The sequence below is a fragment of the Apium graveolens genome, chromosome 7, assembly GCF_009905375.1.
Source record: "Apium graveolens cultivar Ventura chromosome 7, ASM990537v1, whole genome shotgun sequence".
Classification (NCBI taxonomy): domain Eukaryota; kingdom Viridiplantae; phylum Streptophyta; class Magnoliopsida; order Apiales; family Apiaceae; genus Apium; species Apium graveolens.
The window spans coordinates 117877933-117892468 of NC_133653.1; the positions used below are offsets into that span (position 1 = coordinate 117877933).

General features: G+C 34.2%; 1 protein-coding gene across 1 annotated transcript; it reads left to right on the plus strand.

Annotated features, from left to right (window-relative positions):
* LOC141673993 (uncharacterized) lies at window positions 1-3027 on the plus strand. Its single transcript, XM_074480718.1, has 5 exons — window positions 1-205; window positions 818-1000; window positions 1451-1983; window positions 2338-2538; window positions 2710-3027. Exons 1-5 carry the CDS (start codon window positions 1-3, stop codon window positions 3025-3027), a joined length of 1440 nt encoding a protein of 479 aa, XP_074336819.1.
* The last annotated feature ends 11509 nt before the right edge of the window (window positions 3028-14536 follow it).

Consider the following 14536-nt stretch of genomic DNA (forward strand, 5'->3'; position numbering starts at 1 on the left):
ATGGAAAAAGAAGGCGAGAATAAGCAAAGGTGTGCATACAAGGCTTTTAAAGATGCAGATCCCCCGATTTTTAAAGGAGAATTGGATCCACATGTTGCGAATGTATGGATTAAAGAAATGGAGAAAGTGATAGAGATATTGGAATGTTCAGAGGAGCAAAAGATAAAATTTGCAACACATTCATTAAGGGGGAAGCTGTATTTTGGTGGGATACGGTTAAACAGAATAAGGATTGTTCTAAAATGACTTGGACAAGGTTTAAGGAATTGTTCTTTGATAAATATTTTACTACCTGTATGAAGAATGAGATGGAGATGAAGTTTCTAGGACTAAAGAAAGAAGGAATATCCGTGTCGGAGTATCTCTCAAGATTTTTGGAACTTTCCAGGTTTGCTCCTCATCAGGTTGATACTGAAGCCAGAAAATGTCAGAGATTTCAAGAAGGGCTGAAACCACAAATTAGAGAAAAGGTGTCCTTGTTGGAGTTGGAACAATTTGATAAGTTGGTTGGGAAGGCGAGGATTGCATAAAGGGACTATAAAGCTCGCACTCAATTCTTTAACAATAAGAAACGAGGAAGAGAGACAGAATTGAGTGTTAACTCAGGATTTAAGAAGGACAACAAGAAACTACATATAAGGAAGAAGGAGAGTTTTTAGGGAAGTGATAAGAGGATCACCGCATCTGAGTGTAAGAAATGTGGACTTAAACATGGTGGCGATATTTGTTATCGAGCTGATGGGTTGTGTTATAATTGTGGAGAAAACGGACATATAGCTTCTTAATGTCCCAAGCCTAAAGTGATTTCTTGCTACAGTTGCAGAAAACCAGGTCATTTTATCAAGGGACTGCCCACAAAAAGGAGTCAGGAAAGAAGTGGGAACTAAAGGAAATAGGACTTCTACAGCAAGACCTTTTCAACAATCAGCACCAATGGCAGTGGCACGAACCTACGCAATGACAACTCAGAATGCCGAAAAATCTCATGATGTTGTGTCACGTACGCTTCAACTTTTTGCTCAAGATGTTTATGTGTTGTTTGATTCGGGGTCAACCCATTCTTTTGTGGATACATAATATGTGGATAAGTTAAATGTACCTGTGCAAAGTCTAGATAATGGATTTCTGGTAAAACTTCCAAACAATAGAAAATTGTTCGTAGATAAAATTTATCGAGTTTGTCCCTTAATGATTAGTGAACAAACCTTCTGAGTGGATTTATTACCGTTAGAACAGAGGGACTTTGGAGTGATTCTGGGTATGGATTGGTTGTCAAAGCATAGGGCGAATCTAAATTGTTATAAGAAGTGAATATGTTTAACCGGCTTGAACAAAAAGAAAGTATATTTCAAGGAGGATAGTGTAGAAAAATCCAGTGTTATGATATTAGTTTTAAAGGCTTGTAAGATGTAAAGAAAAGGTTGTAAAGGTTTTCTAGCATATGTTGTAGGGAATGAAGGAATTAAAGATAAACTTGAGGATACACCTATAGTTAGAGAGTTTTTAGATGTATTTCCCGAAGAGTTACCAAATTTGCCCCCTGAAAGAGAAGTTCAGTTTGCGATTGAATTGATCCCGGATGCCCAACCAGTATCGAAAGCACCATATAGAATGGCACCGATAGAATTAGCGAAACTTAAGGTACAATTACAAGAGTTGTTGGATAAAAAGTTTATTAGACCAAGTGTTTCTTCTTGGGGAGAACCGGTGTTGTTTGTGAAAAAGAAGGATGGTTCTCTAAGATTATATATTGATTATAGAGAGCTAAATAAGTTGACAGTAAAGAATAAATATCCGCTACCACGAATAGATGATCTTTTTGATCAATTGCAAGGAGCCACTTACTTTTCGAAGATTGATTTGCGCTCAGGTTATTATCAGTTGAGAGTAAAGAAAGAAAGCATTCCATTGACGAAATTTAGGACTCGATACGGTCATTATGAATTTGTAGTGATGCCATTTTGGGTGAAAAATGCACCGGCAGTATTTATAGATTTGATGAATCGAGTATTTAGGAATTATTTGGATAAGTTTGTAATTGTATTTATCGATGATACTCTTATTTACTCGAGAACTGAGAAAGAACATGAAGAACATTTGAGGATGGTATTACAAACTTTGAGAAAAGAACAGTTGTATGCTAAGTTTTCAAAATGTGAGTTTTGGTTAAGAAGAGTAAGTTTCCTTGGACATGTAGTTTCGGAAGAAGGAATTTCAGTTGATCCTTCAAAGATTGAAGTAATTATGAATTGGGAGAGACCAAGGACTGTGACAGAAATTTGAAGTTTCTTAGGGTTGGTCGGATATTATAGAAAGTTTGTTCAAAATTTCTCTAAGATAGCGGGACCATTAATGAATCTTACAAGGAAGGACGTTAAGTTTGTTTGGTCGGAAGAATGTGTGCAAAGTTTTGATGAGTTAAAGAAAAGACTAACGTCTGCCCTGGTACTTGGATTACCAGATGGGACTGAAGACTTTGTGATTTATAGTGATGCATCAAGAAAAGGTTTGGGGTGTGTGCTAATGCAACACGGTAAGGTAATTGCTCATGCATTTTAACAATTAAGAAACCATGAGAAGAACTACCCCACCCTTGATCTGGAATTGGCTGCAGTAGTTTTCGCTCTTAAGATTTGGAGACATTACTTGTATGGGGAAAAATGCAAACTTTATACTGACCATCAGAGCTTAAAGTATATTTTCTCATAGAAGGATTTAAATATGAGACAGAGAAGATGGTTGGAGTTGTTGAAAGATTATGATTGTGAAATTTTATATCACCCCGGTAAGGTAAATGTTGTGGCTAATGCGTTAAGTAGGAAACAAGTAGGGAATTTTTCGAGTATTGAAGTGGAATCCATAAATCATAAGGAATTGGAAACATTTAGGATTGAATTTGTTAAGAAAGGAGAGGAAGAGAGTTTAGTGTATCAAATCGAGGTTAGACCCATCTTGTTAGAAAAGATAAAGGAAAGTCAGAGACAAGATGAACGCTTAAAGGAAATTAAGAATAATTCAAATTCATAATTAGGTAAAAAGGATTTTAGGAAAGGTAATGATGAAATCGTTAGGTTTCGGGATCAAATATGTGTGCCGTCTGATGTAGAAATTTAAAAAGAAAATTTGTCTAACGCTCATTCATCACCTTTTTCGGTATATCCTGGATCTACGAAGATGTATAAGGACTTGAAAGAACATTTTTGGTGGCCTAAGATGAAGAGATAAATTGCGGAGTATGTAGAAAGGTGTTTAATTTCTCAACAAGTAAAAGTAGAACATCAAAGGCCTGGGGGATTATTACAGTCTTTACCTTTCCCTGAGTGGAAATGGGAGCATATAACGATGGATTTTGTACTTGGTTTGCCAAAGTCACAAAAAGGAAATGATGTCATTTGAGTTATTGTGGATAAAATGACGAAGAATGCATATTTTCTGGCAATTTCAGAATCATCACCATTAGAGAAATTAGCAAAATTGTATAAGCGGGAAATAGTTAGGTTGAATGGAGTACCTGTTTCAATTGTTTCTGACAGAGATCCTAGATTTATGTCTAGGTTTTGGAATAGTTTTCAAGAAGAGATGGGTACCAAGTTAAGTATGAGCACGGCATTTCATCCTCAGACTGATGGGCAATCAAAACGCAAAATTCAAGTTTTGGAAGACATGTTAAGAGCTTGTGTATTGGACTTTAAAGGAAGTTGGGAAGAACATTTACCTTTAGTAGAATTTGCGTACAATAACAGTTTTCATGCAACAATTGGAATAGCTCCATATGAAGCTCTTTATGGACATTGATGTAGAGCGCCGTTATGTTGGGATGAAGATGGAAAAAGAACATTTTTAGGGCATGAGTTAATTCGTGTAACTACCGAGAAAGTCTAGTTAATTCAACAGAGAATTTTGATGGATCAAAGCAGATAAAAGAGTTATGCAAACAAGGATCGTCGAGAGGTGATGTTTACGGAAGAAGACTTTGTATTTCTTAAGATTTCTCCCTGGAAGGGAATTATGAGATTCAGGAAGAAAGGAAAGTTAAGTCCACGTTATATTGGACCATTTGAGATTCTTAGACGGGTTGGAGAAGTAGCATACGAGTTAGCATTATCACCGAGTTTTGGGCATATTCATAATGTTTTTCATGTATTATATCTGAGGAAGTATATTCCGGATCCATCGCATATTATAGATTATGAACCGATAGAAATTTGAGAAAATATGCAGTATGAAGAATTTTCAGTTGAGATAATAGATCATCGAGAACAGAATTTAAGAACTAAGGTGATACCTCTTGTGAAAGTGATTTGGCGAAACCATGAAATAGAAAAAGCGGCTTGGGAACCCGAAGAGATGATGAAATCAAAATATCCCCACTTATTTAATAAGTCAGGTACGAAATGAGTTTAAATTTCGAGGATGAAATTAGTTTAAGGGGGGAAGAATGTAATATCCCGACAAAACTATAATTAAATAAAATAAATTTATGTGCTCATATTATTTTTACAAGTATTATGCATATTATAAAAATATTTGATTAAATTTTAAATAATTGTCTTGTGTATTGTTGGTTTGCTCGATATGTCGAGCTCCCATTAAAAAATTAAAAGGGATACGGACCGAAGTGATAGGACGAGGAAGATAAGAGATAAGCGTTGAATAGGAATAGAAAGATGAAAATTTTAACTAAAGCACGCAAGCTAAAATAAATTAGCCCGCATCTTTTACTAGACAAAGCATAGTAGGAAGGAACATTTCTCTTCAAAGTGAAAATGTTGCCTTGGAAATAAAATTAGTAGTTGAGCTCTTTTTATAGAGCAAGTATCTTGGTTAGTTCCACACCTTCTCAATGTGGGACTAAGTGGATGTAGACTAAAAGCTATTATAGCTTTCAAGTCTAGTATGATTTTTAAGTTGTTGCAAGTCCCATTATATAGAGTTGAGAGAATATTTCTTGCAAAACCTTCCTGATGTGGGACAAAGAGAATTATTCAAAAGCAAAGCTACAAGTCATAGTTGGTTTATTTTGAAGTGTTGGCTTTATAGCCTTGGGTTTTATAAAGGAAGAGATGTTGCATCTTTAGATCTCATCGATGTGGGACTTGGTAAAGTCTAGTTAAACCTTAAAACTCTATCTTTTACTTGATTATGAGAAATTTATCTATTTCTCTTTATATTAAAACTTTAAAAACGAATTTAATTGGCTATATTGAAGCCAATAGAAAGTTTTAAGTTTTCTAAGTAGAAACTAAAGTTAAGTTGGGTTTATATAGGCATTGGAGGGAGGTTGGTCTCATTCTCTAATTAATGTGGGATATATGCATCTTAGGTAATAAAAAGAAGATCTCATAACCCACATTGGCAAGAGAAGGGAAGAAGACTGAGAATATATAGAAGAACTTGACCATAAAATTTGAACAAGTAGAAGTAATATAGATGAAGCTAATGGCTTTGTGAGTTTTAAAAGGATGCTTATATTTTTTAGATATTTTGTTCCTTGCTTAACTTTTATTTATTTTTTCCCTACCTATCTTTGTACCACATTGAAAACGAGAAGTGAAGTATATTAGAATAAATAGAAAGGTACCATTATATGTAATTTTGAAAGAGGAATAAATAGAGGAAGTCGTGTGATAGTTTTTAGCAAAACACGAGTGTTAGGTTGAATTTCTTACTCTATATTTTTCCAACTTCCTTACTATTGTACCACATCGAGGATGTAGGAAAAATGAATCCTTACTTTCCTTATTTAAGTTTGTATAGTTTCCTTAAATAGAACTATACGTTTCGGTTATTTCAACCAAGGAATTCGGTTAGTTTTTCATAATCGCAAACTTAATTTCTTTATCTTATTTAGTAATTTGGTAATTATTAGTTTAGTTAGAAAAAAAATAGGTTATATTAATAATAAAATTTATGTGCATTTTTGAATTATGTGTCTAGGAAGAAAGATCGATAGTAAAATCAATTCGAAGTTCAGGATTCATAGAGAATAAATTAAGTGGTGCATTGTAAGTATATACTGTACTGATTCACTGTTGATCTTTAAATGATGATTTGAGTTTGACTAATGCTTCTTTGATGAAAAATGAGTATTCTTGCATTGATATTGATGAACTGATGATGATACTTCCTAATCAGAAGTAAAGCTAAACCGATTATTTAGCTGGTCGGGATCCCTATTTGATGAATTGATGAACCTGTCATGCTTAAATACTCAGTTTTAATCTTGTGGGAACTATATGATGAATTTTTGTTAATTGTAGTATATTTCATGTCTCTTTATTCGAATATTTGTTTGATGAGCTTTGATTTCTCGGATAATACTCAGTTGAATTCTACTATATACGCTTACTGAGCTTTCTGAGCTCACTCGTTTATGTCACTAACTTCCACAGGAAAGAACTTTGAGAAGGATGTTTAGGAAAGGATAAGAATGTGATGAACTAAGGCTTAGTAGACGATGAAAAGCGTGTAGTATCTTAATGAATAATGATTGTGTAATAGACTTATGGTTGTATCATGAACTTTGGTTGAATATTTGGAATACTGTAACAATTATATATTATTAATTAAGTTTAAGGTTGTGTAAGCATATATTGAGTTGATTGGTTTGGTTTGGCGTTCCCGGGTTCGGGTTTCTGAGTTCATCCCGGGGTCCGGGGCGTCATAACTTATAGATATATAAAGCTACCAGTCCTCACACAAACGCCAACTATACTACCTGAGCTCTCACATAAGCCTCAACATCTCCACCGATAGACTTACGAGCAGTCTGCTTGAATCTAACCATACTTGCTAGCTGAAATGACATGAATGAAAAGTAAGAAGTGAGCCAAATGCTCAGCAAGGTATATCATAAGACAAAATTTAACATCATAGCAATTTATATCTAGAAGTTGAGGTGTATGGCATCATTATTCAAGTCAAAACATTTGTAACCAAAACATTGCTCAAAATCATTTTATGACGTTATGGATTACAGCCGTTGATCATTTGTGAAGCAATCCGGAACCTCGCTGGGTTCTTAACATTTTAATGGGATCCCTAGGTATCTTTTAAGCCTAACATGATAAGTATGAAAGGGACTTGCGTCTTAGTCCAATTCACCAATCTAAAGAAAACATTCAATTAGTTAAAGAGAAATTATCTTTTATAAAACTGATGCCAAGGAGAACTTTACAAAGATCTAAATAAAAAAAGGATTATATCATCAATAAAGGATTTCGAGTTAAGAAACTCTTATCAGAATGATGTGACCTCTCACTAGCAGGGTTTTCAAGGATAGTCAACAAAGGTTTGATAACCAAGGAAGAAAGTATTGAAAAAGAGTCATAACATTGTTCCACAAGATAGAAGTCTCAAATTTGAGGGAGATTATGGGATATATCTAGTGACAAAAATTGGGTATGATTGTAAGGATTTATGTAAAGAGTAGGTAACTCGGAGGTGTAAGAGTAAAAAAATAGCGGTTAATCAAGAGAGATTACATTATCATGGAATATGAGATTTTATAGTGTATAAGGGTGTGATTTTTATAAGCGCATAAACAGACTCAAAACAAGTCCAATAACTGTAAACATGACACAACATTTGCAATATATCAATCTAAAATCAGAATATTTGTAACGATATATCATGGTGACAACAATATTAACGACCAATATACGAGCATGCTATCATTATTCAAAAGAGTGTTTCGGTACAATTGCATTATATATATGTCTTAATGAAAACATCACTAGAACGATGAGGGCAAAACACTAGTACGAAAATAGAATTGACAAAGGGAAACACTTGCAATATATCAAGTAAGTCCGGGAACACTTGCCTTAAGAAGGCTGGACTAACTCTCGTCTTGATCGTGCAAGCAACCGGGAGAACTACTCGACTTTGACGGCAAGCTTACTATCTTCTCCCGATCCTACGCAAAATAATAGACCTCATCAAGACACACTCTCACAAAAACTCCATCCTAGTTAAATATTTCAAATCATATCGGCACTTAGGCCTAACTACACATTCGACTCTTTACTAATCACTTATTATGCTCAAATAATCATTTAGGATCACATAACACATTTAATCACATAATATACAACATTGATATAATGGTGCGCTATTGAGTATTGAATGATCTTACTCAACCAACACAATTGACTCGAAGTCCTAACTAGTCTAGTGCAACCCAACTAGCTCTCCAAATGTTGAAATGCCTTTACTAGACAAAATCCATTTCTCTTAGCCACACCTATGGCCTAACCTTCTTCTGGCCTCTTAATAACAATTAGACTCAATGGTCAACTCATGCCTCATCTCTAAGAATGCAAAATCTAAGTGCAAGGGCAATGTGTTCCTAAGTGCAACTATTAGGTGACACTGAATGGTACTAAGTGACAATGATCCCCCTTCCACTCAAATTTTAACAATCAAATTACTACAATGGAATCTCATGTCCTAAATCTAACTTGTGCACTTGGAATGACACCAAGGCTCAACCTAGGCCTCCTAGGGCCTATTCTCAAAGATGGCTCTCCCCTGTCCTAGTGACACTCAAACAACCCTGATTTGAACTCACTTTATACTCTTTGTTTCAAATCTAAAACTTCTAAATATGGCTTGAAAAACCTCCCACAAACTCCCTAGTATCAATGATAATCAAGGCCTAATGAGGGCCTAACAATGACACCACTTTCTAAACTTAAAAGTGCTCCCCACTCAAACTGTCTCTGTTCTGATCAGAAGTCATGATTCAACTTATGCACCTAACTAAATGAGTGAATTTCTTACATTCAAAGCTTCTGGGATCAACTATAGGTCAAGTCCTAACTTCTGGTGGCTTGGGCCTCCAAATGCCCAACGAATGCTTAATCAAAACTCTCCTACAAACTAGTGCAAATTTCTGGAAAAAGACAAACCTTATACTAACCCTTCCACCTTAACTCCCACTTATAAACCATGAACCCAATCTTTAACGAAGCATAATTACTATCCTAATACTCTCATGTAACCCACTAACACGTGGTGGAGATCATTCATACCCTAATGCACCATGACCAAATTATTCAAACAAAGTAGCAAGACTAACACTTAAATCACATTTTTGAGTACTCATGCACAGAATGAATATCTATAACAACATGCAAACGCAATACCAATTGAATATACTCATTAACCCACTGTACAAACTATACTTTGCCATAATAAAGCACTTGTCAATAAAAGTATATTCATTTTTTAGCAAATCAAGTTATAACCAAGGGCATAACTGCGCAACATGCCTTCAATTGCTTGTATAGTTCGCTAATTCTGACCGCCCGTCTGAGGATGATATGCGGTGCTCATATTTAGCTTTGTGCCTAAACTTTCCTAAAACTGTTTCCAAAATATTGAATTGAATCATGGATCTCGATCTGAAACTATCCATACTGGTACGCCGTGTCGTAACATAATTTCACGCACGTACATATGAACCAACCTATCAAATAAAGTCTTCTTGTTGATGGGTAAGAAATGTGCCGATTTCGTAAGGCGATCAACTATAACTGTAACGACCGAGGAATTACGCTTGTATTATATTATAATAATGATAAATTATGTGTATTATTATGTGGTTAAATGTGTTAAGTCGTTAAACCCTAACTGATATGTGCTATGTGTTGGTTGTTTTGATCCAAACGTGTTTTGGATATTTATTGAGCATTTTATCATCAGTTATATATATATTATATCAAAACCTGTACAGCTCAAAACTATGTTTTAAAAGCCCGTATTTCAAACAAAATCATTGGCCCTATTTTGCCAAAAATGCTCTATCCCATATCGCTATTCTGAACCCCTAAACGTTTTAGAAATTTACCTTTTTCGCGAAAAACGACTTTTCCGGACCCCTTCGGGTACTAAAAGCCCCACAAAAATCACATTTTTATTTTTATATGATCATGAAATTATCATACATTATTTTTCTTTGCATTTTTGTAATATTCACAATTTTTGGGAATTTTTGACATTAATTTTGTATTTATTGGATATTTAAAAATTCATAATTAATACCCAAAAATTATAAAAATTGGGGCCAAATATTTTTATTAGATGTGTAATTAGCCCCTTAATTTTATTTAGGGGTATTATTTTACATAGTATAAATAGCTGAATTAATAATAATTTTTAGTTAATTAATTATAAAAAAATCAGTTTAATAAAAAATTAGAAAGTGTGGGTGAAGTTTGTGTTCTTGAAGAAGGGAGAAGATCAAACAGTGATTTTGGGAGATTTACTAATCCACTGAAAACGCTCGAGTAACCAATACAATCCTTGTGAAGAGACGAATCTATTGATACTAATATCAACAACTGAGGTTTGTTTAATCTCAAAATCGATTTTTATGTTCTCGGCATGAAATTCGGTTTTTGATTTTGAAGAATCATTTGATTGTTTGGATTATGTAGTTAGTTTCGTTGTAGTCTTAGGAGTAATCAGGTATTTTTATTATGATTTTACAACCCCTGAATCGATATGCCGAGTTCTTGAGTTTAACTATTTTTGATTTTGTTTTTTTAGATTTATATATGTCTTTGCTCGCGATTGATGTTAGAAAGTAATTGTAGAACTCTGTAGCTTCGATTTGGCATAAAAATCACGTTGTTTGGTGTTGTATTCGTCAAAACGACTTCGCCGGATTCTGGATTGAAGCTCGCCGGTATTTATGGCGGTTCTAGCCGGAGAAGACGATCCACACGATGGGGATAGAAGAGGACGGTGGGATTGTGTTCCTGGAGGGCTGGGGAATGAAAACCCTCAACTGAATTCGTCGTTTCATCGCTGATTTGGCCGGATTGATTTGCCGGAAAACCACCAGTGTCGTTGCCGGCGGGGTTGTTCATCTTGACCCAAAAACCCGGGTTCCAACCCGTTTTCCAGAATTGTTGACCCGGTTTTGATCTTCTAAACTTTAAAAACAGAATCCTAAAACCTGTTTCTGTAATTTTACTTAATTACTTTTATTTCTATAAATTCAAAAATTTAATGGTAAATTCTAAAAATCTAATTTAAATTTGGAAAATTATTAATAACAATTTTTGAATTATGTTATTTATTTTGAAATTCGAATTTAATTATTTAATTATTTATCTAATTATTTATTAGTTATCTAATTAATTACTAATTAGGTAATTAATTAATAATTAGGTAATTAATTAATAATTAGGTAATTAATTAATAAATAAGGATTAAATAATATGATTAATAATCCGATGATTAGTTAATATTACGAGTAACTTGTATTTATACGAGTAGTGATTCGTTAAGTTAGAATTATTAATCGATCGATATTTATTCGAAGAATATCGTACTAATTATTCGTATCGAATAATTAAATATCGATAATTAATTAACGAATTGTATAAGTTATAATAATAATAATATCAGTTCGATAGTTATTCGAGAATTCGCGAGTAGCTCGTATTTATACGAGTAGTTGCTCGTTGAATTATGATTCGAATAATATTTATTTATTCGATAAGTATCGTATCAGTTATTTGTATCGATTAGTTATTTGTAAATAATCGATCTAATTGAGTAAGTGATAATAATTTGTAAATAATTTTAATAAATTATAATTAATTCTAATAATTTGGGATTAATTATTTTAAATTACAATAATTATTAGTTAATTATTTAAAAATATAATTAAGGATTATTTAATTACTTATTAATTAATTAAATCTTGTTTAATTCATAATAATTCAACCGTTAATCCGATTTGAGCGAAACGAAGACCCCTAGACTCAGAAAAATGAGACGAATCTAATAAAAATAGTTGTAAGTTATAATTCTTCCAAAAGAGAGTAGTTTGGTGATAATTGATAGTTCGTAGGTCCTAGTAGGGGTATAATTGAACCGAATAAATCCCGAAAAATTATAATAAAATCAGATAAGACTAGTTAACGCAGGTATAAGCCTAGAATTGATTCTAAAAATAATTATAAATCTAGAAATTAATTATGTGCTTTATGTGCTACGTGCTTTATGTGATTCTGTGAATAGACGTGCTGTATAAATGTATATGTATATATACGAGTTAGATAGAAACGCATGGGTAGACTGATAAAGTTACGTGATATCAATTCAAGATACACGTATATAGTAAATTATCTAAACACCTATCTTTCAATGATTTGTTCAGTGTTAGCAAGGCAGAGCAAGCTAGGGTCAGAAGGCAGTGAGTTAAACCAGGTTAAGTACGCGCAAGGCAAGTTTTTCCCCTATTCTAAATTCAGAATAGTGAATTATATTCCATTTTACATATCAATTACACTTTGATAATTCTTGTTCATATGAACTGATACATATCTATTGATTCTTGTTTCTATTTCATTTCGATTCTTGATTTCTCCCAATTTGTTGAATCCTCTATTCATATTCCAATATTTTTACCCTTGTTACATATATTATGATATATCCTGATGTTGGGATACATCAAAAGCATTCTGATTGTTCCGGATGCTAAACTTCGGACTGGATGGTTACGATACAGGCTGGGTTTTACTCAGACCTTTAATTAATAGGCCATAGCTGCCTGAGTACTCTTATTGTTGGTTGGATCTATACAGTTGGGTATAGATTCGCACTGTATCCTGACTGATCAGCGGGTTATAGTGCATATGTTGGTTTTTGTTTCCAGTCTTGTTCATTTGGCACTCGCCAGTATTGGCAAATTACTATTCGATACAGATACAGATGGTTGTTACAACCAGCAGCTTATTGGTTCACTTATTTCTCTCTCTTTATACTATCTATATTGTTGCAGGCTTGTTGAGCAATTTTGGCTCATCCTCTTTTATTGTTATTCCTATTGTTTTACAGTTAAGGTAGAGAATGAAACCCATCAGAACCCGCGTAGTCAAGAAGCGAGTCAAGCAGCGGGACCCTCTTATACCAATGGTGTTCATCCCTATTCCTGAAGAGAGCTTTGAGTTATCAGATCAGGTGTAACAGGATAAGTACTATTATGGTTTGAATAAAAGTTGTGTGGTGAGCATGTAGATAGAATAAAGTTTTGTAATAAAGAGAGTTCTTGAGACGGATTGTTTTTATTTGGTTTGTAATAAAGTTAGTATGTGGTTCTTGTTTTCAAATCTTAACCTTAAAAGATCCTGAGTAGTAGTAGTTCGGGGTAACTATTTCAAATATATTCCGCTTGTGCAAGATTAGTGAGTAGTTATTATTAGTAATGCCCCAAATCTATACCCCGGATTTGGAGGGTGTTACAATAACCCATATGGCGTCGTGTCCTGATTTTGTTTGAGGCAAACCTACTATGAACTCTATGGCTATATTTTCCCATTTCCACTCAGGAATCTTCAATTGTTGAATCAATCCGCTTGGTCTTTGATGTCTCACTTTTTTTCACAAGTGTAACACTTGGAGACCCATTCTGCAATTTCTCTTTTCATGTTTCGCCACCAAAATTTCTTTTTCAAATCTTGATACATCTTTGTGCTCCCCAGGTGAATCGAAAATTTCGAGTTGTGTGCTTCTTGTAGTATCTCGTTCATCAATTTAATCGCTTGAGGGATCCAAATCCTTGATGCAAATCTTAATATCCCTTGCTCATCCTTTTACATACATATCTCTTCCCCCGTCAGTTGATTATTCTCTCGACTCATCACTTCTTCTTGGCATTTCTTTATCTTCTGCAATAGTTCTGGATGAAAAGTTATGATGTGGTAAAACTCCTCCGACATCACATAAATACAGAGTTCTAAATCAAATCTTTCAATCTCCTCAGATAATTCCCTCGGCATGGTTATCGTATTCAACCTTTCCTTCCTACTCAAGGCATCAGCGTCTACATTTGCCTTTCCTGGATGGTAATGTATCGAACAGTCATAATCCTTGATTAGCTCCAACCATCTCCGTTGTCTCATGTTGAGTTCCTTCTGGGTGAATATATACTTCAGGATTTTATGATCCGTGTAGATTTCACACTTCTCCCCGTACAGATAATGTCTCCATATCTTGAGTGCGAACACTATGGCTGCCAATTCCAGATCACGGGTTGGGTATTTGAGTCCATGAGGTTTAAGTTGTCATGATGCATATGCAATCACCTTATTATATTGTATTAGCACACAACCTAGTCCTTTATGTGAAGCGTCTCTATATATCATAAAATCTCCTTTGTCGTCGGGTAGTACTAATACTAGCGCGGTAACCAATTTCTGCTTTAACTTTTGAAAGCTTTCTTCACATTCCGAATTCCATTCAAACTTATTATTCTTCCTTGTCAACTTGGTCAGCGGCGTAGCAATCTTTGAGAAATCTTTTACGAACCTTCTGTAGTATCCTGCCAATCCTAGAAAACTTTTTACTTTCGTAGGAGTCTTTGGTCTCTCCCAACTCATAATTGCTTCGATCTTTGCGGGGTCCACCCTAATTCCTTCGCTTCCAATTATATGTCCTAAAAATTGAACTTCTTTTATCCAAAACTCACACTTCGAGAACTTTGCATACAACTTCTCGTGTCTCAGAATCTCCAAAA

What these genes read in the sequence shown, in the direction of transcription:
- LOC141673993 (XM_074480718.1), top strand. Translation starts at nt 1, where the DNA reads ATGGAAAAAGAAGGCGAGAATAAGCAAAGGTGTGCATACAAGGCTTTT. An exon ending in ATCTCATGATGTTGTGTCAC is followed by an intron (nt 1,001 to 1,450) that starts GTACGCTTCAAC and finishes CATATGTTGTAG; the next exon opens with GGAATGAAGGAATTAAAGAT. An exon ending in TGCTAATGCAACACGGTAAG is followed by an intron (nt 2,539 to 2,709) that starts GTAATTGCTCAT and finishes ATTTTCTCATAG; the next exon opens with AAGGATTTAAATATGAGACA.